This window comes from Rhinatrema bivittatum, chromosome 4 (genome assembly GCF_901001135.1).
Source record: "Rhinatrema bivittatum chromosome 4, aRhiBiv1.1, whole genome shotgun sequence".
Taxonomy (NCBI): domain Eukaryota; kingdom Metazoa; phylum Chordata; class Amphibia; order Gymnophiona; family Rhinatrematidae; genus Rhinatrema; species Rhinatrema bivittatum.
In genome coordinates this window covers 264,172,291-264,196,463 of record NC_042618.1, presented here as the reverse complement: position 1 = coordinate 264,196,463, position 24,173 = coordinate 264,172,291, and the positions used below count along the sequence as shown (strand labels likewise).

The 24,173-nt window shown below is 47.9% G+C and overlaps 1 protein-coding gene across 3 annotated transcripts in view; it reads right to left on the bottom strand.

The window, feature by feature from the left end:
* ARFGAP3 (ADP ribosylation factor GTPase activating protein 3) overlaps positions 1-24,173 on the bottom strand; it is a 752,488-nt gene that overhangs the window by 242,129 nt on the left and 486,186 nt on the right. For all 3 annotated transcript variants that reach the window (XM_029600104.1, XM_029600102.1, XM_029600105.1), the window contains one exon: positions 8,072-8,200. In XM_029600104.1, coding sequence (XP_029455964.1) covers positions 8,072-8,200 — 129 coding nt within the window. The remainder of the gene's footprint in view (positions 1-8,071; positions 8,201-24,173) is intronic.

The window sequence follows — 24,173 nt, the reverse complement described above, 5'->3', positions numbered from 1 at the left end:
CGGTTTTCAATAAACAGGTTAAGCTTGGAAGTCAAACTGGGAGAGGGGATAGTGAAAGATAGCTGAGAAAGGATAGGATAACAAAACATGGTTCCTCAAGATGAGGAAAGGAAGTATAACAAAATATAGTTCCTCAATATGAGGAAAGGAGTAGAAGTATTGTGGTCGGAGCGGCCTCGGAGGGAACAGGCGCTGCCTGTTCCCTCAGAGTATTCGACACCCCAAGAAGTCAGCAGATGTTTGGATTACAAATGACAATTCCAGAAATTGTTCCAGACAGTATGCTTATTGCAAACCAAAAAGTAATTTTTCAAAGTCATTATTTCATTATTTCTCAGCAATTTTTTGTTAAAAAAAAAACAACTGAAAATGCTGCTTGCATAAGTATTCAACCCCTTGAGACTAGTACATGGTAGAACCACCTTTTGCTGCAATAACATCTCTAAGTCTGTTGAGGTAAGTTTCTACCAGCTTTGCACACTGTTTGGGAGTGATTTTTGCCTACTCTTCCTGGAAGATTTGATCCAGGTTTTCAGGTTGGTTGGATGATGCTTCTGGACTGCAAGTTTAAAAAACTGCCACAGATTCTTGATAGGCTTGAGATCTGGACTTTGACTTGACCACTGTAGAACATTCAAATTTTTATTGTTAAACCACTCCTGTGTTGCTTTGGCCTTGTGCTTGAGATCATTATCCTGCTGAAAGGTGAACTTTCACCCATTTTAGATTTTTAGCACACTGAAATAGGTTTGTCTTGCAGTATCTCCCTGTATGTTGCACCATTCATCCGGTCCTTCAGTTTTAACAAGATGCCCAGTCCCTGCTGAGGAAAAAGCATCCCCACATCATGATGCTGCCACTCTCATAACTTTGTTGGGATGGTATTTGCTGAGGAATGGGCAGTATTAAGTTTGCACCACACACAGCGTTTTGAATTTTGGCCAAAGAGCTCTATTTTTGTCTCATCTGACTACAAAAACTTATCCCACATTTTAGCTGGGTCACTCTGATGCTTTCTGGTAAACTCCAGATAGGCTTTGATGTGGTTTTTCTTCAGTAATGGCTTCTTTCTAGGCATCCTCCCACGCAGAGCTCATAATATGGTTGACACACACACACACGTCACAAAACTGCCTATAGCTGATGAGAAAAAAAGTTTATAAATCCAATAGGCATTTGTTTCTGTGCAGAACCTTGCACTGTAGGGCATTATCTTCCTGTTGAAAAAATACATTTTCAAGTTCAGGAGTAGTTCAGTGGACATGAAAATGTTCTACTTCCTAGCCTAAGGCAATATGAATCTTTTCCTAGACCTGGAGGCAAGCTCAATATTTTTTTTTCTCTTTTTTTTTTTTTTTAAACATTCCTCCCCCTTCCCTCAAAATGTGACTGCCAGTGAAATATTTTGGAGTTAGAGGCCCTATAGCATTCTGCACTTGGTTATAAATGTTGAGATTACTTACCTGATAATCTCCTTTTCCTTAATGTAGACAGATGGACTCAGAACAAGTGGGTATAGTGTGCTCGTGCTAGCAGTTGGAGACAGATCTCACGTCAGCACGGGTACATATACCCCCACAGGAAGTGAAGCAACTCAGTAATCTTCCTTGCAAAAGCTGTTATGGATATATGTGTACTGACGATCAATGAATTAGTGAAACAGGATTCCCCTGACCGATTGATAGTAGCTGGAGACCGCCAGCGCTTCCAACCGGAAGGCGTCGACACCTGGTAGAGTGGACACTCTTATGTACGAAAATGACATGGCGTACCTTGAATCGGTGAAACCCATGTACATCGGCAGCCGGGCGGGATTCTGAGTCCATCTGTCTACACTAAGGAAAAGGAGATTATCAGGTAAGTAATCTCAACATTTCCTAGCGTGTAGCCAGATGGACTCAGAACAAGTGGGATGTACAAAAGCTTTACTCCCGGACTGGGCGGGAGGCTGCCTGAGGACCGCATAGGACTGCCCTCGCAAATGCTGTGTCCTCCCTGGCCTGAACATCCAGACGGTAAAATCTGGAAAAGGTATGGAGGGAGGACCATGTCGCCGCCTTACATATCTCTGCGGGCGACAGCATCCTAGATTCTGCCCAAGAGGCATCCTGCGCTCTGGTGGAGTGAGCCTTGACCTGCAGAGGTGGTGACTTCCCGGCCTCTACGTAGGCCGCTCTGACAACTTCCTTGATCCAGCGGGCGATGGTGGGCCGAGAGGCTGCTTCCCCTTGCTTCTTCCCGCTGTGAAGGACGACCAGATGGTCCGTCTTTCGTACTGCTTCTGTCTTTTCCAGGTATCTGGGCAGCAATCTGCCGATGTCGAGATGGCGTAGCAAACGCCCTTCTGATTTCTTCAAACCCGCCGTGGTTGGCAAGGATATGGTTTGGTTGAGGTGAAATTGTGAGACTACTTTAGGTAAGAAAGAAGGAACCGTGCGAAGATGGATAGCCTCTGGAGTGATTCTGAGAAAGGGATCACAGCAGGACAGCGCTTGTAGCTCAGAGATGCGGCGTGCGGAACACACCGCCAGCAAGAAAACCATCTTCAAAGTTAGCGAACGGAGAGACAGGCCCCGAAGGGGTCTGAAGGTGGATCCCGTGAGGAAATCCAAAACTAGGTTAAGGTTCCATAGGGGCACAGGCCACTTCAGTGGCGGACGAATGTGCTTGACTCCTTTCAGGAAGCGGGCAACATCTGGGTGCGTGGCAATGGTCTTGCCATCCCTCCTGGGACCGTAACAAGACAACGCAGCCACCTGAACCTTGATGGAGCTTAGGGAGAGACCCTTCTGAAGCCCATCCTGCAGGAAATCCAGAACACTAGGAATTGTGGTCGCATGTGGATTGGTGCCATGAGTGTCGTACCAGGCTTCAAATACTCTCCAGATCCTTATGTAGGTGAGGGATGTGGAAAACTTGCGAGCTCAGAGGAGTGTATCTATCACCGGCTCCGAGTAACCTCTTTTCTTCAGTCTAGCCCTCTCAATGGCCAGACCGTAAGAGAGAATTGAGCTGGATCCTCGTGGAGGATTGGACCTTGATGTAGCAGGTCCTTGAGAGGAGGCAGGGGAAGAGGCTCCCCTGTCAGTAGTCTTCTCATGTCCGCGTACCAGGGTCTTCTTGGCCAGTCTGGTGCCACTAGAAGAACTAGGCCTCTGTGCCTCTGAATCTTGTGTATAAGGGCGCCCAGCAGGGGCCACGGAGGAAAGGCGTATAGCAGAGTCCCTGGAGGCCATGGCTGAACCACGGCGTCAATCCCATGAGAGAACAGATCCCGCTTGCGGCTGAAGTATCTGGGTACTTGAGCATTGGACCTGTCCGCTAGTAAGACCATGTCCGGAGTCCCCCACCAATCCACAATCATCTGGAAGACTGTGGGGGACAGCTGCCATTCTCCCGGACTTAGGCTTTCCCTGCTGAGGAAGTCTGCCGCGTTGTTGTCCCTTCCGGCAATGTGGACGGCGGAGATGTCCTGGAGATTCGCCTCTGCCCAGGCCATCAGCGGGGTTATCTCTAGGGACACCTGTTGGCTTCTGGTTCCGCCCTGTTGGTTGATGTATGCCATTGTGGTGGCGTTGTCGGACATCACTCTGACTGCTCTGTTCTTCAATCTGTGAGCAAATCGCAGGCAGGCTAATCGGACTGCCCGTGCATCTAGGCGGTTGATGTTCCACCCCGACTCTTCTCTGTTCCACCGCCCTTGGGCGGTGAGCTCTCCGCAGTGTGCTCCCCATCCACTCAGGCTGGCATCTGTGGTGAGCAGAGTCCACGCGGGGGAGGACATCTTCGACCCCCTGCTCGTGTGGTCGGACTGCAACCACCACCGTAGCTGGGTCTGCACTCTGGCGGGTAGAGGTAGATGCACAGTGTAGTTCTGTAAACGTGGGCTCCACCGAGAGAGGAGGGAGTGTTGTAACGGTCTCATATGGGCCCTTGCCCATGGTACCACTTCCAGGGTGGATGCCATGAGACAGAGAACCTGCAGGTAATCCCAGGCTATGGGCCGGTTGGCTCCCATCAGGGACCGTAGACGGGTCTGGAGCTTTAACCTTCTCTTGGTGGTTAGGCTGACTTTGTCTGCCTGGGTGTCGAACCGGACTCCCAGGTATTCCAGTGATTGGAAAGGCTGTAGGCAACTCTTGCTTAGGTTGACTACCCATCCCAGGCTTTCCAGAAGGGCGATCACTCTGTTGGTTGCCCGATGGCTCTCCTCTCGTGATTTCGCTCTGATCAGCCAATCGTCTAGGTAGGGATGGACAAGGATTCCTTCCCGTCTGAGCGCCGCTGCTACTACTACGATCACCTTGGAGAAGGTCCGCGGCGCCGTGGCTAACCCGAAGGGCAAAGCCCGGAATTGGAAGTGTTGTCCAAGTACCTTGAAGCGTAGGTAGCGCTGATGATCCCGATGGATCGGGATATGCAGGTAGGCTTCTGACAAGTCGAAGGCCGTGAGGAATTCTCCTGGCTGTACTGCAGTCTTGACTGAGTGCAGAGTTTCCATGCGAAACCGCGGGACCCTTAAGTATCGGTTGACTGACTTGAGGTCCAATACGGGCCGGAAAGTGCCCTCTTTCTTGGGTACCATGAAATAAATGGAATAGTGCCCAGAATCCATTTCCCATGTAGGTACTGGGATTATGGCTTTCAAGGACAGGAGCCTCGCCAGGGTAGCTTCCAATGCTGCCTTCTTGTGGCTTGGACACGGAGATTCCACAAACTTGTCCGGAGGGATGTGATGGAAGTCCAGATAATACCCCTCTCGGATGATGGCGAGGACCCACTGGTCCGACGTAATCTCGACCCATCTGGGGTAGAAGAGGGTTAACCTGCTCCCTATGGCTTCGGCCCCCGGATGGATCGGCTGATTCTCATTGTGGGGTGCAGCTGGGACCCGAACCCGAGCCGGCTCCCCTCTTGTGCTGCTTGGTCCGAAAGGACTGGTTCCTGGCCTGAGGACGAGGTGCCTGGTAGTGACCCCTATAGGGAGTGAAGCGTTGGGAGCTTCTACCTCTAGAGGGCCTCGGAAAGGTGCGCTGGTTCCTCTTGGACCTGTCTTCCGTAAGTAGATTTGGAAAACACGCTCAGCGAGCGTGCAGGAGCTCCAAACTGCTTTGGAGACGGAAATTACTGAGTTGCTTCACTTCCTGTGGGAGTATATGTACCCGTGCTGACGTCAGATCTGTCTCCAACTGCTAGCACGAGCACACTATACCCACTTGTTCTGAGTCCATCTGGCTACACGCTAGGAAAGTTCATTTTACTTTTTTGGGTCAGTAGTTTCCTCTTACTCCCAATTGGAAGTATCTTCTGTTTGGCAATGGCACCGCCACCCTTCACTCTAAACTACCCAGGGATTTTCCTCCTATTTTATATCCCCTTGTCAATTCACTGCCAGTCTTTGCAGTAACAACCCTCAGCCAGTATGCATACAGCAGGGCTTTCCATAAGCATATAATCATGGGATCCCCAGCCTCAAATGTTCTGGGATGCAGAAGTTCTGACCTAGGAGTTCTGACCTAGGAATCAAATCCAGATCCTCTGTACATGCTCTGCTGCTGAGTCATTAGCCCCGATTTAAAATTTCTTGAGAAGCCATCCATCTTTCCTTGGATTCATCAGGAATCCATGACAGCCTAGCTCAGTGATGGCTAACCTATGACACGCGTGTCAGAGGTGACACTCCGAGCCATTTTGGCTGACACGCGCAGCGTTTCGAGGACTATCAGGAATTTATTTTTTTTTTTTTTATCGGCTGCGCCGAGCCTTTTCTTTTTCAGCTGCGCCGAGCCTTTAAATGTGTTTTTTTAGTTTCCCCCTACCCTCCACCAATGCCCCCGGGCGCAGGGAGGCTCATGCGTCGCAGCGATGAGGCTCAAGACAACGCGCTGATGCTCCTCCTCCTTGCCTGTGCAGCCCCGGAAGTAAACGTTGCCGGAGCCGCGTGGGCAGGAAGGAGGAAGCGAATCAGCGCGTGCAGAAGAGGAGCCGCCGCGGGTCGCTGCGAATCCCAAGTCGCAGCGGCCCAAGAAGAGGAAGAGGCCCAAGTAGCAGGGCTGCCGCGGCCCGAGAAGATCAGGGCCGCTGCAGAGCCCATCCTGCGGCGACCCGCGAAGAGGAGGCCCAGAGGTGAGAGAGAGGCTGAGGGCCCGTAGAGTGCGTGTATGAGGTGAGTTGAGAGAGAGGACCTGAATGTTTGCAGAGACAGCATGTGAGAGCCTGTGTGTGTGTGTGTGTGTGTGTGTGTGTGAGTGTGAGAGAGCATGTGCCAGTGAGAGCCTGTGTGTATGAATGATTGTATGAGAGAGAGCATGTGCCAGTGAGAGCCTGTGTGTATGAATGATTGTATGAGAGAGAGCATGTGCCAGTGAGAGCCTGTGTGTATGAATGATTGTATGAGAGAGAGCATGTGCCAGTGAGAGCCTGTGCATATGAATGATTGTATGAGAGAGAGCATGTGCCAGTGAGAGCCTGTGTATATGAATGATTGTATGAGAGAGAGCATGTGCCAGTGAGAGCCTGTGTGTATGAATGATTGTATGAGAGAGAGCATGTGCCAGTGAGAGCCTGTGTATATGAATGATTGTATGAGAGAGCATGTGCCAGTAAGAACCTGTGTGTATGAATGATTGTATGAGAGAGAGCATGTGCCAGTGAGAGCCTGTGTATATGAATGATTGTATGAGAGAGAGCATGTGACAGTGAGAGTCTGTGTGTGTGAGAAAGAGAAATGCATGTGAGAATGAGAACCTGACTGTGTTTGAGGGAAGAAGATGGAGAAAAAAGAAACAGAAAAAAAGACAATATAAAAGGAATTGGCAAAAAAATAAGAAAGGGAAGGTGAAAAAAAAGCCTGTGACCAACCAATTAGAAAACTAAGATCAGACAGCAAAGGCAAAAAAAAAAAAAATGTACTTTTTAGTGATTGGCACATGTACTCTTTGGGAATGTGCAAGAATGGCACTTTCTCAACGGATCTCACAATGTACGAGATCAGCATGGAGAAAGTGGAAGCCCACGGGGCCTGCACAGAGGAGGCAGCAGAATGGACTTCAGTGTCAGTAGCAGCAATCGGCACCTCCGCAATAGCCACGCGGCATCAGTGACAGTGGCAGCAGAGGAATGAGAGAGGTTCTGAGGTTGCTGGCAAAAGAAAGAGAGGGGGGGGGTCTACCTTTAGTGTGTGAATGTGTATGAATGGGACTCTGCCTGGGGGTGTATGTGTGTGAATGCATGGGTGCCTGCCTGGGGGTCTGTGTGTGTGAGAATGAATGTGTGCATGCCTGGGAGATGGGGAGGGAGTGTTGTGAACATGAATGGGAGCCAATAAAAGAAACCGACTGACAGATGAAGTTTGTAACGCTTGCTTGGACTTGAAGTGTACGAAATACCAACCTTCAATTGAAGATTTAGCCAATGAAATTCAGCAACAAAAAAGTCACTAAGCAGGTAAGGTAAAGAATTATTTGTTTTTGCTTTATTAATAAATACAGTATATATATTAAAATTATAACTTTGTTGATTAGAGCTACAAATATCACAAAATTATGGATTTTTCTAGAAGTGACACACCACCCGAGTTATGCTCGGTTTTTTTTATGAATTTTGACACACTGAGCTCAAAAGGTTGGCCATCACTGGCCTAGCTACATAATAATGCTTGCTGCAGTAGTCTTAATGTTCACAATATATTTAAAATCTTTTAGATGTCCTATTTTGTTAGGGAATGCCAATCACAATATAAATATCAATGCAGTGCATATTCTCTTGGGCAAAAGCTTTCACATGATGCTCTAAACATATCATAAGTTTGCTACCAAGCAACATAAAAACAACCATCTGCTGTGCTTCACTCATTTCACTGAAACTGTTCTCTTCCTACAGAAGATCAGTAAAACTTTTGTTTAAAATATGAAACACACAGGACTTAGAATATTTTTTCACTTCACTTTATACTGTAATAATGAATGCTCATTTTGCGTGTGATGTCTAAGAGTGGCAAAATGAATTTTTAATCATTATAAACCTTGGGTCCTATCAGAACTGCTTTAAAACCAAGAACAAACTTTTCTACCTGGAACGGGAAGTAGTGAAAAATGAATCCTCAGCATCTTCATCATTGTATTTTTTTCTTGGTTTTCCAAGTACAGGTGTTTCTTGTTCTATGGTTTGCATCTCAGAAAGTACTGAATGTGAAATTCCACTGTAGATGGAAATAAATAACTTTTCAAATTGTAGAAAAAGACAATCATATACATCTAAAATGCATCAAATTAGTCAGTCTTGACCAGGGCAATTTTCAAAAGCGATTTATCTGGGGAAAAGGCCATGTAAAAGTTGCCTAGCCTTTTCCTAGGACAAAGTGCATGCAGGGATCCACAACATGCATACTTTTACCCAGGGAAGTAGTGGGTGGGCTTGGAGGTAGGCTTCGATCAGGAGAGGCAACAATTCTCATGGTTTTGCATTTTGAACACTATGAACAGTGTTGGACAGAAAACCTATCTGCACAAAAAGCAGGTGCAAATCTGAGTGGGTACTTTCTCCCAGGGTAATTTTCAAAAAGTATAAGTATACTTTTCCTTTTCAAAACTGGTTCAAAGCCCACAGGTTGAAGTGCCCGCAGACATTACACCAATAAAGATACTTTGGAAAATTGCCTCAAACATATTACCAGTTCAACTTCGTTTAAACTATAAAAAAATGTATTACAATATTGGCATCTGTAACAGTACTACCAAATATATTTTAAATAGTTCAGGCAGCAGTCAAAGGAGAAAGTATTCATTTTTCTGAATTTTAGTATCTTTGGAAGTAAAATACAATTATTAAGCTTTTCAAAAGCTTTCACTTTAGCCCTTACATCATAAAACATCTTATATAAATTACTCCTGGGGGAATTCTGCGCCAAAATAAATAAAAATCCTGTACACAAATCTGTAAATTCTGCACATTTGTCAAAATAATCTTTTTGCAAATCATCCTCCTAAATTTCAATGCAATCCAGTATTTTCATAAATTATAGTACAAATGAAAGGAAGTAGACTCAGGAATAAGTTTCTCACACTCATGGATCCACTCATATACTCTCATGCATGCTCACAAATTCACAAGCTCACGCTTATACTCATGGACTCGCACACACTTTCACATATGCTTGAGGATTCACTTGCACCCTTCACTCTTCTCTCACTCCAAAATGCACAAGCAGCAGCCGCCTCCAGTGAATAAGTTTAAAAAAAAAAGGTTTTTCCTTATATTGGTGGTCACAGGGTGGGAGAATATAAGAAAATTATACCTTACCTGCTAATTTTTGTTCCTGTAGTACTAAGGATCAGTCCAGACTGTGGGTTATGCTCCCAGTCCAGCAGGTGGAGTCAGAAGCAAAAGCTCGAGGGGAGGTCCTATATGACCTCACCCCCTGTGCCTCAATCCTCAGTAACTAGACTTACAAAGCCAAAGAGAAGAAACAGAGGGATCAAGAATGACACCTGTTCAACAATAATGAACGAAGAGTAAAAAACTGGTAAAAACAACTCCAACATGGAACTTGTAAACCGAACTGTGCAACAGTGAGCCCTGGAGCCCCAGGGTGAGATTAGGAGAAGTAGAAAAGGAGTAGACTTAGAGAGCAGAGGCTTATTCCCATACAAACCCTAATCACCAGGGAGGGCGTCTGGACTGATCCTTAGTACTACAGGAACGAAAATTAGCAGGTAAGGAATAATTTTCTTTTCCCTCTACGTACCAGGATCAGTCCAGACTGTGGGATGTACCAAAGCTTCCCTACTCCGGGTGGGCCGCCAAGAGCCCTGCTCTCAAAACACTATCTCCGAAGGATCCGAAGCCCGGAGCCCGAACATCCAAACGATAGTGTTGAGAGAAAGAATGTAGTGATTTCCAGGTGGCCGCTCTGCAAATCTCTTGAGAGGACACGGATGAACTTTCTGCCCACGACGCCGCTTGCGCCCGAAGGGAGTGTGCCTTAACTCCTAGCGGCGGAAGGCGCCCCTTTCCTATATATGCAGCAGCAATCGCACCCTTCAGCTATCGGGCGATGGTTGTCTTAGAAGCCATGTGACCCCTCCTGGGGCCCGACCATAGAACAAAAAGATGATCTGAGAGACGGCATTAGACATCTGAGAGACTGCATTAGACATCTCTTTACATCCAGACTGCGGAGATGTCTGGAATCTGACAGTGAGAAGGAAGGGAGTTCCACCGACTGATTCAAGTGGAAAGAAGAGACCACCTTTGGAGAAAAGAGGGAACCGTTCGTATAGAAACCCCGTCATCCGAAAAACGGAGGTAAGGTTCACGGCTGGACAAAGCTTGGAGTTCCGAGATACGTCGCGCTGAACTTATGGCCACCAGGAAAGTAGTCTTTAAGGTGAGGTCTTTGATGGTGGCCGCACGTAAAGGCTCAAACGGAGGTCCTCCGAGAGCCTCGAGCCCCAAATTGAGGCTCCAAGATGGACAGGGTGATCTGGAAGGGGGTTTCAGTTGACGTACACCCCTGAGAAACCGGAGAATATCTGGGTGAGAAGATAGTGACGAGAGAGTCCCAGTCTGCAATAAGGCTCCCAACGCCGACACCTGTACTCGAAGGGAGTTATACGCAAGCCCCATCTCTAGCCCGGCCTGAAGGAAAGTTAAGACCTGGCTCACCGAGGCGCGACCCGGTACAATGGAACGGACCACACACCAATCTTCAAAGACCTTCCACACCCGCACGTAGGTAATTGAGGTGGATGACTTTCTAGCCTGCAATAAGGTGGAAATAACCGCTTCCGGATATCCTTGACACCTCAGCTTGCGCCTCTCAAAAGCCAGGCCGCAAGACAGAAGCGATCTGCCCTCTCTAAAAATATAGGGCCCTGCTTTAGAAGTCAAGGGAGGTGACCGAGATGAATCGGCCCCTCGCGAGCTAGATGAAGAAGATCCGCGAACCACGGTCTCCTCGGCCACTCCGGAGCTACCAGAATTACCGGTCCTGGGTGATCCTCTATCCGACGGAGCACCCTCCCCACCAGGGGCACGGGGGAAAGACATACAGGAGGACCTGTCTTGGCCACGGAAGTACCAGGGCATCTACGCCCTCCACCCCGGGCTCCCACCTGCGACTGCAGAAGCGAGGAGCCTTTGCGTTTCCGGCTGTGGCCATGAGGTCCACGTGAGGGAGTCCCCAACGCTTCTCTATCAGACCCATCGCTTCCCTGGAGAGCTCCCACTCTCCTGGATCCAGACGTTGCCGGCTGAGAAAATCCGCCTGTACGTTGTCTACGCCTGCTATGTGAGAGGCCGCTAACCGGAGCAAGTGTCGCTCCGCCCACTGCATTAACTTTTCCGCTTCCCACGCGACCAGGCGACTCCTCGTGCCTCCCTGCCGATTGATGTATGATACTGTGGTTGCATTGTCCGAGAGGATCCTGATCGCTCTTTGACGAACCAGCGGAAGGAACCCCTGTAGAGCGAGGCGTACTGCCCTTGTCTCCAACCGGTTGATGGGCCACTGTCTCTGTTCCTTCGCCCAAACGCCTTGGATGGAGCTCGACTGGCATACCACCCCCCAGCCTGTGAGGCTGGCATCCGTAGTGACCACCAACCAATCCGGTGTCTCCAAAGACACTCCCCGGGCCAACCACCGGGGATCCAACCACCAACGGAGACTGAGCCGAGCCGTCGGTGGAATTGGCAGGACCGCACTGTAATCTCGTGATACCGGCTTCCACCGGGATAACAGTGCCTTCTGTAGAGGTCGAAGGTGCGCAAAAGCCCACGGTACAAGGTCGATCGTGGAGGCCATAGTCCCCAGTACCTGTAAGTAATCCCAGGCTGTCGGTGCCTGGAGTGTCGAGAATCTGTGGACCTGCTGTCTCAACGCCTGAGCTCATTCTGGGCACAAGAACACCTTTCCTTCCCTCGTGTCGAAGTGAGCGCCCAGAAAGTCCAACGACTGGGAGGGCGTAAGGTGGCTCTTGTCGTAATTGATTATCCAGCCCAGCGATTGAAGCAGGGACACTACCCGGTCCACAGCCTGGACCCTCTGGCTTTGGGACTTTGCCCGAATGAGCCAGTCGTCGAGATATGGGTACACCAGGATCCCTTCCCTGCAAAGGGCCGCTGCGACTATGACCATTACTTTCGTAAATACTCGAGGGGCCGTTGCTAGTCCAAAAGGCAGCGCTTTGAATTGGAAATGCTGTCCCAGGATCTTGAAGCGGAGATATCTTTGGAAATCCGGATGGATCGGGATATGGAGGTACGCCTCCGTCAGGTCCAATGAGGCTAGAAATTCCCCTCGATGGACCGCCGCTAACACCGACCTGAGCGTTTCCATGCGGAAGCGTGGAACCCGGAGCGCCCTGTTGACGGTCTTGAGATCCAGAATGGGCCGGAACGTGCCCTCTTTCTTGGGTACTACAAAGTAGATGGAGTAGTGACCTAGTCCCAGCTCGGTGACGGACACCGGCCTTATTGTCCCTAAGGCACACAAACATTGGAGAGTCTGGCGGACGGCTTGCTGTTTGTGAAGAGATCCGCAGGGGGAGAAAAGAAATCTGTCTCTGGGGGCGTGGACAAAATCCAACGCGTAACCTTGTCTTAAGATGTCCAAGACCCACTGATCCGAGGTGACTCGGGTCCACTCCTCGTAAAAGAGCGAGAGCCGGCCCCCCACCCGCGGGGTCAGCCCGCGGGCTAACCTGGCATCATTGCGCTGGCTTAGAGGCTGAGCGGGGTGCCGCAGCTTCTTTGCCCGCCCGCCGCCCTCGAAAGGACCGATTCCATCCTTGTGAGCGGTAGGAGGGAGTCCTTGATGCTGATTGTTGTCTGTTCGTCCTAGAGCGCCTCTGGTTCCGGGAACGGTTTCTGGAGAAACTGAACGATCTAGCTGAACGAGGTCTATCCTCCGGAAGCTCATGGACCGAATTCTCATTCAGGTACTTGATTATCTGGTCCAAATCCTCACCAAAGAGGAACTTGCTCTTAAAAGGCAATGAACCGAGACGCGTCTTGGATGAGGAGTCTGCCTGCCAGTTGTGGAGCCACAGGAGACGGCGGGCCGACACCGCCGCCACCATTGACCGAGAGAGAACCCTGAGAAGGTCATACAGCGCGTCTGCACCGTAAGCCATCACGGACTCTAACCTATCTGCCTGTTGAGCCTCGGTGGCAGGAAGATCTTGCGAGGTGAGTAGTTTTGTACCCAACGTAAGCCAGCCCTCTGCGCAAGGGCGGTACAGATGGCCACCCGCACTCCGAGAGCCGAAACCTCGAAAATTCTCTTCAGATAGACCTCCAATTTCCTATCCTGTAGGTCCTTTAAGGCCGTACCGCCTGTGACCGGGATGGTGGTGCTTTTCGTAACCGCCGAGACCGCAGAATCCACTGCCGGTACCTTTAAGAGATCCAGGAAATCCACCGGGAGAGGATACAGTTTCTCCATGGCTCTGCTGACCCTGAGGGAAGCCTCTGGAGTATCCCATTCCCTGGAAATCAGCTGTAGAAAACTGGGGTGCGTAGGGAACGCTTTGGCCAGGGGCCGAAGTCCCGCAAGGAGGGGGTCTCCCTTTCTTACCTTAGGATCAGAGGGCGTTGGGTCTGGAGGAGGATCAATGTCCATTTCCTGGAGAATATGTGGGATGAGGCCCTCTAACTCCTCCGCTTGGAAGATGCGTAGCACCCTCGGATAGTCTCCCTCTACCTGTACTGAGAGAGAAGGATCATCCCCAGCTGAATCTTGACTGACATCCCCCCCTGGGATTACTGGAGATCCCTGTGGTGGACCCGAGAGAGGTCTGGTTGGCACCTGTGCCGAACCTATAGGTTGGCTCAGACTCTGTGACGAAGGTCCCCCTAGTGAGGGATCCATACGTGGAATTTTGACAGGGGGAGGCTCCCAGGGCGATACCAGAGACTTTTTGCTGGTTTGTAAAAAAGCTCGATGCATCAGTACGATGAACTCCGGGGAAAATCCTGGCAGCCCCGGGGGAATTCCCCCTGGAGGTCCCCCGAGAGTAAGCTGTTGTCCCTGGGCCACTGGGGTTGTCAAAACGGTAGTTTGTAGAGGAATCGGATCCCGCGCTTCCTCAAAATCTGACACACCCGCCTCCTCTTCAGAAAACAAAATGGCCGCCGTTCCCGCGCTTAGTGGGAACGGGGCCTGCCGCTGCCGGAAAGTGCCCTCCTCCACTTGGTTTCCTGTGCCATCTCCGGCTGGTGCGCCTACAACCTCCGTAGGACCGCAGTTGGAGCACAGCCCCTCGCTGGAGAGGCGGCTCCCCAAACGGCCACAAGCCGCACAAGCCGATGTCCGCGGCATGAGGAGGGAAATCCCCCCCCCCTCGGAGAGGCAGGAACCGGGCGGCGCAGATGAAGAAGGGCTCGGCGATTTGAGAAAACCAAAGCTCAAAAACCCTCACCCCCCTTCCTACCGACCGAGATAGCTGCCGGGGAAAGGACCTCCCAGAAGCCGGCGGCCCCGGGGAATGTCGTGTCGCGGGGCCGCGGGTCGATAAAGCACAACGAGATGGTGAGGGGGGGGGGGTTCGGAGGGAGTAGCCAGAAAAACTGACAGAAAACTGACAAATATCGCTGTCCTCCAGTGCCGAACAAACCGGCAAGAGGTGTAGCTGTAAGTAAAAATTCAACACTTACCCCAACAACAGTGAGAAAAGACCAGGGGAAAGGAACAGAAAGACAGTTAGTCAGCAAGTTCCTCTCTACCCACTCAGCCAATGAACCCACTAAAAGTTTAAAGATCTATTTTTTTTTTTTTTTTAATTTCTTGATCCCTCTATTATACAGGAAGAAGGCTTAAACCCTAAAAACCTCTGCTGGGGACTGGTCAGTCCCCTGCTCACACCTGCTGGAGTCAGAAGATACTGAGGATTGAGGCACAGGGGGTGAGGTCATATAGGACCTCCCCTCGAGCTTTTGCTTCTGACTCCACCTGCTGGACTGGGAGCATAACCCACAGTCTGGACTGATCCTGGTACGTACAGGGAAAGGTAGGATCTTTCCTACTGGCCTCCTCCAGCTGCCAGCTCCAATAAATCTGGGGCTGGTAGGGCCTTGCTCTTAGCCAGTTGAGGTTGCATCACATCTAACAAGTTTAAAAAAACAAATAAATAAAATAAAGGGGGGGGGGGGGGATAGTACTGTAGCAATGGAGGACTGTTAAAACATCCAGACCTTGCCAACAAGATGAGAGTTGCTCCAGCTCACTGCTAGGAGTTAGAAGAGTTTAGGGAAACCCTTCAGCCAGGCTCAATTGCCCTGGTGTCCCCTTACAACTTTTTAAAATTATATTTAATTAAGGAAATAAAAAATAAAAGCATAGCAGATCCCCATGAGAGTCCATATTTGTATCACCTTACAATAGCCAGGACGCTCAGTGGAGGAGAAGTCCATTAACTGCTATTAAGTTCACTTAGAGAATAGCCACTGCCATTAGCAATGGTAACATGGAATAGACTTAGTTTTTGGGTACTTGCCAGGTTCTTATGGCCTGGATTGGCCACTGTTGGAAACAGGATGCTGGGCTTGATGGACCCTTGGTCTGACCCAGTATGGCATTTCCTTATGTTCTTATGCTCTCTCTTCCCTCCTCCTCGTGCGTTTACCAGACAGTGTGGTTAGCCTTCCAAAGGAACTCCGCAGCCTCTCCTTCAGCTATTCTGATCCTTCGGCCTGTGCATTCCTTCCCTTCAGCTCCTTCTTCTGAGGCCTCAAGTCTTCAAAGCAGGCTTGCAGAACCTAGCTCTTTTCAATCCTGCACTCCTGTGAGCCTCTCACATGCCGTGCCTAAGGCTCCTGCTCCACCTCTTCCGGCTCACTCACGGAGCCAAATGCTGCATTACTATGAGTCCACCAGTGAATGCCCTCGATGTAGTGGTGGGGCCTTGCCAGATTCTGCACATATTTATTTTATCTGATTTTTATATTCTGCTTTTCAGCGCTAAAAGGTGGATTTCATTCAGGTACTGTAGTTATTTCCCTGTCCCCAGAGGGCTCACAAAGTCATTTTCAATGTACACTTGATCTAGCTTGATATACATTCTACCCAGGTATCAAGCTATTTTGAGACTATAATGTACAAATCTCATCACACCAAATCTTCACAGATGTCTACTGTGCTGTTCGTACCTCTGTGCATGTAAAAACTGCCCCCCAAAACCTAGCCCACCACCAAAACCTCACCCCGAGTTACTAGTTGCCCCTTCTTACCAGTGATATAGTTTTACTTATATGCCCTGTTTTTTTTTTTATTATTGCAGACGCTATTTTTTGCAATTTTATAGCAAAATGATAATTCTAGGGGAAGTTCATACCTGAGGCTATAGAGTGACTTGCCCAAGGTCACAAGGCGCAGCAATGGATTTGAACCCTGATCTCCCTGGCTCACAGCCCACGCCTCTAACCACTAGGCAACTCATCTACTCCCTAGTAGGTAAACTCTGAGCAAGGAGAAAATTTGTCAAAATTGTGCATTTCACAGTAGCACAGAATTCCCCCAGGAATAATAAATACTACTAATAATAATCAGTGCCTCTGCTAAGAAAGGCATAGTATGACCTTGACAAGAACAGTGTAGCCATAAGTGTATTTTTCTTTTGTGCAGAGACATAAAAAGCATATTTATATTTCTGGTCAAATATCTTCAGCCCATCCCATCTGACAACATTTTGTACTAAAGAAAAAACAAACATTTTTAAACATGCCTTTAATCATTTAATAAATATTGAGAAACCAAAGTCCTGGTGCCTGCCTCCAAGGAAATGCGGAGTGTCTGCACAAGGAAGACAACCTTTTTTGGATCAGTTCCAATCCTTTGGATCTCCACTGGACATCAGGCATCCGGTGATCTCCTAACCTTCCAAAAAAGGCTGACAACTTGGCTATCTGATGAAGCCTTTGGCTCATAGTGGAGGCCCATTGATTCTAGCCTTTTGTCCTTTTTCAACCGCCCATATAATCCCTATTTACAATAGCAGCATTCTCCTTCTTAGATGTCTCTATAAAAGACCATTAACTTCTGACTTTATAGTCCATTGGGTTAGATAATTACAAAAGATGAAGTTTCTTTCTTTCAATCTCTCCTCTTCTGATATACGGCAAATATATCTCTTAGTTAACTTAGACTTACTTAGGTATTTGATGTTGAGAGGATCAGAAATCCTCCACAGGTATAGTTTCTCCGTGACTGTTTGCATAGTCTTCTTCCTAGGAGATGTCTCATTGGGTCCAAATCCTAGGAGCCTAGTCATTAGCTGAAGATTCCAAGGTAAAATGGGAACTTAGCTTTTTAGATGCTCACTCCTCAGTGACCAGTGGCAGAACCAAATACAGATTCGTCTGGAGACCTTAACCTCATACTCATCACAAGTGCTCTCTCAACTCATGTTTGCAAAGGTTTAAAGGTACAGCCTCACTGAATAATAGGGTTCTAATTCTAGCAGGCACAGTTGGTAAACTATCAGTGCTTCATATTAAGGTGAATTTTAAAAGCCCGATGCATGCGCGAATATGTTGGGCCGGCGTGTGCCGAGTGGATTTTAAAAGCTGTCCAAATATGTGCATAAATGCTGCTGCCCGCACAAATGAGAAGTTTTCAAAAAGGGACATGGTGTGATCTGGGCAAGGTGTGGGCATCCTGGGATTTTAATCTAAATGTGCGCCAGGATCCTTTTGGACGTCGTTTTGGACGTAAAAGTTATAAAACAAAAAAAATCTAGGCAGATCATTGTTTTAAAGGTTCAGGCTAACAGCGGGGGAAGGAAGACTATTAAACTAGGGGGGGTTTCAAGTCCTAACCCTTAACTGGGTGAACTGGGAACAACTGGTAAACAGGCAATGGTGTCAGCCTGCACCCCTTTTAAAATCCCCCCCCACTTACGCAGTAGAAGCTGCATTTGCACACCAGATGCTTGCCCACTTAAACTTGAGCACACATGTGCGTGCAAGCCAGGCTACTTTAAAGCATGCGTGCATATGTGCACTTATGTCATAAAACTGCTGCGCCCCTGCATGCGGGCCAACACGTGCGCCACTTTGAAAACTACCGTCCCTATATTAGGGAGAGAACAGCAAAATGCAGCAATATAGTTGTTAGACAATAGTACTCTTAAGTATGTATAGCTACAAAAAAGGAAAATCAGAGCATTAAAAAACTTAGTGTGCTCATTTAACTGTAATGGCAATGAAACTATTTCATTGCCAGTTCATAACTTCCTTTGGGGTAAATTTATTTTTGAAGGGGTTAATAAACACGTGGAAAATGGTGAGCCAGTGAATTTTCAGAAGGCATTTGACAAAGCTTCCCTGTATTCCAGTCTGCGGTTGAAGAGCCAAGAGACAGGAAGTGCTGAAGTTTCAGTGTCCAGTTAAGAAAAAATTGTTTATTAATTTGTACTAATTCTAGAGGGCTTCTGCGTTATATTATATTGTTCTCTGGGAAGTGCTATTATAATGTCTCTTTTTCTAGATATGAACTTGCTGTATAATTTGTTGGGGTTTATTGTAAGTCTCAAAAAAAAAAAAACCAAGTCTCTAGATTTAATTAGATACTGCTGTCACTAAAATCTCTCTTTATTTGGAAATAGCTGCCAGTAAACGCTCTCTTTGTCTAGATATTGGTGCATAAATTTGCTGAAGGCTTCATTTAAGGCAAAAGAAAAAAAGTTTCCAGAAAGTGTCTTGCTGGAATTAGCTTGGGGCCAGGAGACTGAGCCTAGCAGGGGTCTTTCAGGTCCTTAGTCTGCTGTGATAAGCCAGGAGACAGGAAGAACTAAAGCTTCTTGTAACCAGCTAAGTAAAAAGGTTTAACTTAGCAAGCCAATCTGGGGGAGGGTCTTTTGAAACTGCGGTCTCTAGTCGTCGGGGAACCAGGTCCCCCGGGATACCAGGTTGTTCGAGACTGCCCGCTAGATCTGGGGTGGCCCCTGGGGAACTGTCAGCAAACCTTGGTTGAGACTGGTCCTGGCCCGAGGCTCCCACTGCCTCCTCACATTGGGCACAAAGGGAGTCTGGCTCTTCGCTGTGCGTGGCTCTAAGCTGGCATGCTGAGCAGAGGCCGAGAGCTTTTATGCCGGAATCAGGAGGCGCAGCCGCCGGAGACACTGGGGCGGTCGGATGTTCCATCGCGGCTTGCGAATGTAGCGCTGAAGAATATGCGCTTAATACAATATGCGCTCAAGAATATGCGGCAGCAATATGCGCTCAATAATATGAGGCAGCAATATACGGTCAATACAATATGCGCCCAATAATATACGGCAGCGATATACGCTCAATACAATATGCGCTCAATAATATGCGGCAGCAATATGCGCTTAATAGAACAGGCGCCCAATAATATGCGGCAGCAATATTCGCTTAATACAACAGGTGCTCAATAATATGCGGCAGCAATATACGGTCAATACAATATGCGCTCAATAATATGCGGCAGCAATATGCGCTTATTAGAACAGGCGCTTAACAATATACGGTCAGCAATATGCGCTTAATACAACAGGCGCTCAACAATATACGGTCAGCAATATGCGCTTAATACAACAGGCGCTCAATAATATGCGGCAGCAATATACGCTCAATACAATATGCGCTCAATAATATGCGGTCAGCAATATACGCTCAATGATATACCATATGCGCTGAATCATATACAGGCGCCTAGCATGGGCGCTCAATACCTGAACAAGGCCAACAAAATGGCGACCTCCAAGGCGTGCCGCATACAGGCAACGCTGCCGATCCTCGTACCTCGGAGACCAAAAGTAAGAGATGTACGCCTTACCTGATCCTCGTCGCTTCCCGGTTGGAACCCGGGCGGTCTCCGGCTGCGGGGGGAGAGGGGAAATACCTTCACTGCCGCGCTTGAGGAAATGCACCCGCTGCCTCTAGGTCCACGCCGGGACTGAGGCGCCTCTCAGCCCGGCCCAAGCCCTTCTCGCTCGGGGGCTAAGTCCCTGCCGCGATTCGGCCACCGGACCGAGGCCTAAACCTCCGAGGGATCGCGGAAATCACCCCGGGAAACTCAACTGGGGGAGGGACCCGAGGGTATCACCGCAGGAGTGCGGGGCTCGATGTTCCTGTAGAAATTTAGTAAGTAGAAAGTAGTACTGGAAAACATGCTCTGCAAGCGTGCAGGCACTCCAAACTGCTTTGGAGACGGAAATTACTGAATTGCTACACTTCCTGTGGGGGTATATATACCCGTGCTGACGTCAGATCCGTCTCCAACTGCTAGCACGAGCATACTATACCCATTTGTTCTGAGTCCATCTGGCTACACGCTAGGAAATCCAAATTTTGAGCCATGATTCATTCACAAAAGTATTCAGGTGCTCTGCTCACAAATTGGAAGAATGTACTCCTCTGAACACTGTGTTCAATTCTTGGCAAAAGGTCAAGCGGAAGAGAGGATTGCCAAGGAGATAAAAAATGGTGACAAAACATTTTTCAGATACATCAGCGAAAAGAGAAAGGTCCAAAGTGGTATAGTGAAATCGAAAGGTGGTAATGATCAATGTGTGGAGGGAGACGAAGAAATGGCAGAAATATTAAACGAATACTTCAGCTCTGTGTTCACTAAAGAAGACCCTGGAGAAGGACCATCTCTACACAACAAAAAAATGGAGGGAAGTGGAATAGATGAAAATCCTTTTTACAGTAGAAAATGTATGGGAAGAGCTAAAGAACCTGAAAGTGGACAAAGCCATGGGGCCTGATGGGATTAATCCAAGGATATTGAGGGAGTTCAGAGATGTTCTGGCAGCTCTGCTGTGTGACCTGTTCAATAGATCCCTAGAAACGGGAGTGGTGCCGAGTGATTGGAGAAGAGCGGTGGTGGTCCCACTTCACAAGAGTGGGAACAGGGAGGAGGCTGGCAACTACAGACCGGTCAGCCTCACTTCGGTGGTGGGAAAAGTAATGGAGTCACTGCTGAAAGAGAGAATAGTGAACTATCTACAGTCCGGAGAATTGATGGACCAGAGGCAACATGGATTCACCAGGGGAAGATCCTGTCAGACAAATCTGATTGACTTTTTTGACTGGGTAACCAAGGAATTGGATCGAGGAAGAGCGCTCGATATCATATACTTGGATTTCCGCCAAGCTTTGAACACGGTTTCCGACAAGAGACTGGTGAATAAAAACGGAGAAGCTTGGGAGTGAGTGCCGAGGTGGTGACCTGGATTGCAAATTGGTTTGACGGACAGAAGACAATGTGTGATGGTAAATGGAACCTTCTCTGAAGATGAGAGCGGTTTAAGTGGTTGTACCGCAAGGATCGGTGTTGGGAACCGGTCCTGTTCAATATCTTTGTGAGCGACATTGCGGACGGGATAGAAGGCACGGTTTGTCTTTTCGCGGATGACACTAAGATCTGCACAGAGTGGACACGCCGGAAGGAGTGGAGAGGAGAATGAGACGGGATCTAAGGAAACTGGAAGAGTGGTCGAAGATATGGCAGCTGGGATTCAAATGCCAAGAAGTGCAAAGTCATGCATATGGGGAGTGGAAATCCGAATGAACTGTATTCGATGGGGGGGGGAAAGGCTGATGTGCACGGAGCAGGAGAGGGACCTTGGGTGATAGTGTCTAATGATATGAAGTCTGCGAAACAATGCGACAAGGCAAAAGCCAGAAGAATGCTGGGCTGCATAGAGAGAGGAATATCGAGTAAGAAAAGGGAAGTGATTATTCCCTTGTACAGGTCCTTGGTGAGGCCTCACCTGGAGTACTGTGTTCAGTTCTGGAGACCGTATCTACAAAAAGACAAAGACAAGATGGAAAGGGTACAGAGAAGGGCGACCAGGAAGGTGGAGGATCTTCATCGGATGACGTACGAGGAGAGATTGAAGAATCTAAATATGTACACCCTGGAGGAAGGAAGGGAGGCAGAGGCGATATGATACAGACTTTCAGATACTTGAAAGGTTTTAATGATCCAAAGACAACGACAAACCTTTTCCGTAGGAAAAAAAATCAGCAGAACCAGGGGTCACGATTTGAAGCTCCAGGGAGGAAGATTCAGAACCAATGTCAGGAAGTATTTCTTCACGGAGAGGGTGGTGGATGCCTGGAATGCCCTTCCGGAGGATGTGGTGAAGACCAGAACTGTGAAGGACTTCAAAGGGGCGTGGGATAAACACTGTGGATCCATAAAGTCAAGAGGCCCGCCAATGAAGAGTGGATGACTCGCCAGAATGATGGCTACTGCCTGGAGACAATACCCTTATTCAATAAATGTACACATGCTTACTGTGACTCCCAACATCGTTCTAGCTTCAACTGCAAGAGGAAATGTGGAATAAAGGATTTGCACTCACAAAGAGGGGAGTAGCTGGCTTGTTACGGCGGCTTACTACCCCAAACCAAATAAGCCTGATACTTCAATTTCTATGCATATACAGCATAGTTCTCTGCTTCAACGGCAGGGGAGAAGAAAAAAGGGTTTCACACTCACAAAGCGGGGAGTAGCTTGGCTTGTTACGGCGGTTACTACCCCCAAACCAAACGTGCCTGATACTTCACTTTCACTGCATATCCAGCATGGCTCTCTGCTTCAACAGCATGGGAGAAGAATAAACTGATTTACTTCAAGCATATCCAGTATAGCTCCCTGCTTCAACGGCAGGGGAGAAGAAAACAACCAATAAGGGCTGTATAACATAGTATGGGTAAAACAAATAAGCATGGGTGTAGCTTGCTTATTGCGGCGGTTACTACCCCTACTACCCCTAACTAATCAAGCTAGATATTTAACTTGGATGCAGCTCCATCACTGCTTTCTACATATAATGGTGGGGGTGGAAGGGAAACAGAACCAAGAGCTAAGAGAAACAGATAAGTATGAGAGAAAAAATGTGTGGAAGCTTGCTGGGCAGACTGGATGGGCCGTTTGGTCTTCTTCTGCCGTCATTTCTATGTTTCTATGTTTCTATATCTTAATAGAACGGACCATCTTACTTATATGCAAATATGAAGTTACATTCGGAAAATGTATGATATCCTTGACTATGATCTTTTAATTTGGCGTGCAATGAAATATGTTATGTGGGAAATCCATTTTAGGATCCTACACAGAATTATATTTTGGTCGAGTGTAGAGCTTTTGCAACAAGAATATCTTCTTCTGGTAGCTGTTTGAAATGTTGTCAGCCTTCAGCATCTTTGGTGCACTGCCCTTGGACTGTGGAATTATACAAAGAATTGCAATCTGTGAAAACATACTTTACATGTCTAAATGTCCCAACTACAGCCTGATCAGCAGCATTTTGTTGGGCCATATAAGTATCTTTAGACCTTAGATTATCACACAAATTGTTAATGATAAAAGGCCTAGTGGTATTACATCTCATACTTTGAAATTGGTTAGAGCTGTTAGGTCAGACCTTGGCAGCATGGAAAGTTTCTTTTATGGATATATATTTGTTAAAGAAGAAAATGGTACGAGGAAGGGTCTAAGGTGGTGTACAGACAGGTGCAATAAACGTGAGCACCATGTGTTTAAAACACTCTCTTCTGAACTGAAAAATAAAGTTGACTCAAATTTGGCTAGTAACTGAAGTTTGGAGTAGTCTCCGAGTCATAGATTGCAGTTTGACATTGTGCATTCTAATATGAGCATATATATGTAGAGGAAAAGAGGAAATGGATGAAGAGTGGAGGATGAGGTGGATAGGGGGCACTGGGGATTGGTGGAGCTGCATAAGAGATTTGTAACGACATTGCATAATAACGCTGTCATGTTTATTTTGTGTGAAATAAGCAGAGTTGCTTACCGGTAACAGGTGTTCTCCAGGACAACAGGATGTAGTCCTCACATGTGGGTGACATCACTGGATGGAGCCCTATCATGGGAAAATTTTCTGTCAAAGTTCTAGAACTTTTGACTGGCAACTGAGCATGCCCAGCATGCCAAAATCCTGTAGCCAACAGGGTCTCCCTTCAGTCTCATTTTGTAGCAAAAGGTGTGAGCGGAAAAAAACAAAAACGTTTCGGACCCAACTCCACGGGGTGGTGGTGGGTGGGTTCGTGAGGACTACAATCCTGCTGTCCTGGAGAACACCTGTTACAGGTGATTAGCAATCTACGGCTGACTCATTTGTTTTGGACCAACAGCGTAAACTTGTGCAACAGGCACAACAACTGGTGTACTGTTG